At 44.9% G+C, this 2,282-nt stretch overlaps 1 protein-coding gene across 1 annotated transcript; it reads right to left on the reverse strand.

Annotated features, from left to right (window-relative positions):
* Nucleotides 1–1,029: 1,029 nt before the first annotated feature.
* LOC135649070 (uncharacterized) lies at nucleotides 1,030–1,467 on the reverse strand. The gene has a single exon (XM_065167171.1). The coding sequence runs from the start codon at nucleotides 1,465–1,467 to the stop codon at nucleotides 1,030–1,032; it is 438 nt and encodes a 145-aa protein (XP_065023243.1).
* Between the last annotated feature and the right edge of the window lie 815 nt (nucleotides 1,468–2,282).

A 2,282-nucleotide genomic window follows, 5' to 3' on the forward strand; every position in this document is an offset into this window, starting at 1 on the left:
AATTTTAGCCCAAACCAAATCTGACTTTGGGCCCAGTTGGCCCCTAACTAGGATATAGGATTATCTCTTAATCCTAATCCTAATTACAAGTGAAGTACATAACAAAAAAAACATCCTAAGCAAGTTTTCAACCGCGAACGTCGAGTCTTGTTCCGGCGAGCTTTCCGACAAACTTCTTCCGACGGACTCCCTACAAGCTCCCGATCTTGTGATGACTTTAACGAGTAGCCGAGCCTTCTCGGTGATCTCCGTGAACCTCCGACGATCTCTTCGGCGAACTTCCGAAAATTCCGATAGGTTCCCGATTTTTCTCGGTTGGTTCCGGCAGCATCTCCGACGATTCTTCGGACTCTTAAACGTCCATCGAACTTGAATCCGATATACTTGCTTTGTGTTTTCTGGTTATCGTAGTTAATCCTGCACACTTAGCTCAATAATATGGATTAGATCAATTAACCCATCAATTGATTTTATCATCAAAATCTGAGATTCAACAGATCCAATACTCAATAAGGTAGGATCCATTTGTATTAAGTTGATAGGGGGCCTCTATAAATAAGAGGGAAACAATGGGTCATAGGCTAGGCCTTTTTTGTTGCCACCTCCTATTCTCCTCTCTCCTTCTCCTCCTCAGCTAATAGCCCCTATTTGGGCATGTGGAGATTGGGACAATGATTCAAGGAGAGTCTTCGCAGCCCCTGTTATATGAATCACCGCTAGAGAGGAGAATAATTGACCTCATTCATCCTCTCTCATAAATATATGAGAATTTAGGGATATACGATCTCCCTAGATAACACAACTATCTCACATATATTTTTTAGTTTTGTGAATTTTTGTGCACCAATCTATGCATGACGATGAAACTCTTTTTTTTTTAGATTTTTATTTTTGTTCGTCCGCTACGCATATAATGTCACTCATAGATTTTCCAACATGGAAGAAGAGAAGGCATTTGTCTCCTAACCGGGATAGGAATCGGTTGAGGGTGGCTAACCTCTTGATGAATCGCTGGACTTCCTTGACCAACTAAGGGGATTGCATTTTAGTTATCGCCTGGGTCATTTTGGGATTCATGCATATGCCCCTTTGATGGATGATGAAGCCGAGGAACTTGCCCGAGCTGACTCCGAAGGTGCACTTGATGGGGTTGAGACGCATACTAAACCTTTTGGGCTTTCGGAATGTCTCAGTAAGGTCTCCCAGATGGGTGTTGGAGACTTTGCTCTTCACAATCATGTCCACATATACTTCCATGTTCCTCCTAATATGATATTCGAACATCTGATTTATCATCCTCTGATATATTGCATCAGAATTCTTCAAGTCGGAGGGCATGACTTTGTGACAGTAGACACCTCTGTCCATGATGGAGGCTGTATACTCATGGTCCTTAGGAGCCATACGGATTTGGTTGTAGCCCAAGAAGGCATCCATGAACGTGAGGAGTTTGTGCCCTGAGGTCATGCTGACTAACATGATCAATCCTCAAGCGGGGGTAGCAATCCTTCGGGCATGCTTAGTTAAGATTGTATATCCTTCATCTTTCATTAGATTTTTTGACAAGGATCATGTTGGATAGCCACCAAGGGTATTTGGCCTCGGCTATGAACCTTGCTTCCGTTAGTCAGTCTACCTAATGTCTGATCACCTTTTGTCGATCAAGGGCGAACTTTTGAGGCCTCTGCTTTACTGATCGCTTCTCGAGAGGGATGTTCAAGCAGTGTTGCATGATGTTGGGATCAATTCTTGGCATGTATTTAGGCAACCAGGCGAAGACGTCGACATTCTTCGTCATGAAACTAATGAGCTAGACTTGGCCCTTCTCTGGGAGGGTGGAGCCAATCTTCACAATCTGATCTGTTTGGCACTTGTTAAGGGGGAGCTCCAATATTTGCTCTATGGGCTCGGGGCTTCTCCACGTGGTGTCTATTGTGGTCTTCGCGCTTCTCGACCACCAATGCCTCGGCCACCATGTATCAGTTCGCTCGCTAGAGCATTTCTGGGACAATCGTCGATGGCCTCAGGGATTGCCTTGATTTCGGTGGCGAAGTGGGCGATGAAGTGGGAAAGGGGCTCGTCGTCCTTCTAGCTTAAGCTGTGAAGCATGACAATAGATGGCTTGGGCCGAGCACTGGCTAAGAAATTGAGCTCGAACTCTCTTTCATGTTGATCAAAGGATGAGACCGAAGAATGCCTCAAACTATTATATTGCATCCGAGCCGGACCTCAAAGGGTGGTGGGAAAGGCCCGACACATTAAAGCGTCGGATGTTCCATATA

This window comes from Musa acuminata, chromosome BXJ3-9, assembly GCF_036884655.1.
Source record: "Musa acuminata AAA Group cultivar baxijiao chromosome BXJ3-9, Cavendish_Baxijiao_AAA, whole genome shotgun sequence".
In the NCBI taxonomy this organism is placed as follows: Eukaryota; Viridiplantae; Streptophyta; class Magnoliopsida; order Zingiberales; family Musaceae; genus Musa; species Musa acuminata.

Bases quoted from the DNA above. Each gene is read 5' to 3' on its own strand.
- LOC135649070 (XM_065167171.1), bottom strand. From the start codon at position 1,467: ATGACCTCAGGGCACAAACTCCTCACGTTCATGGATGCCTTCTTGGGC.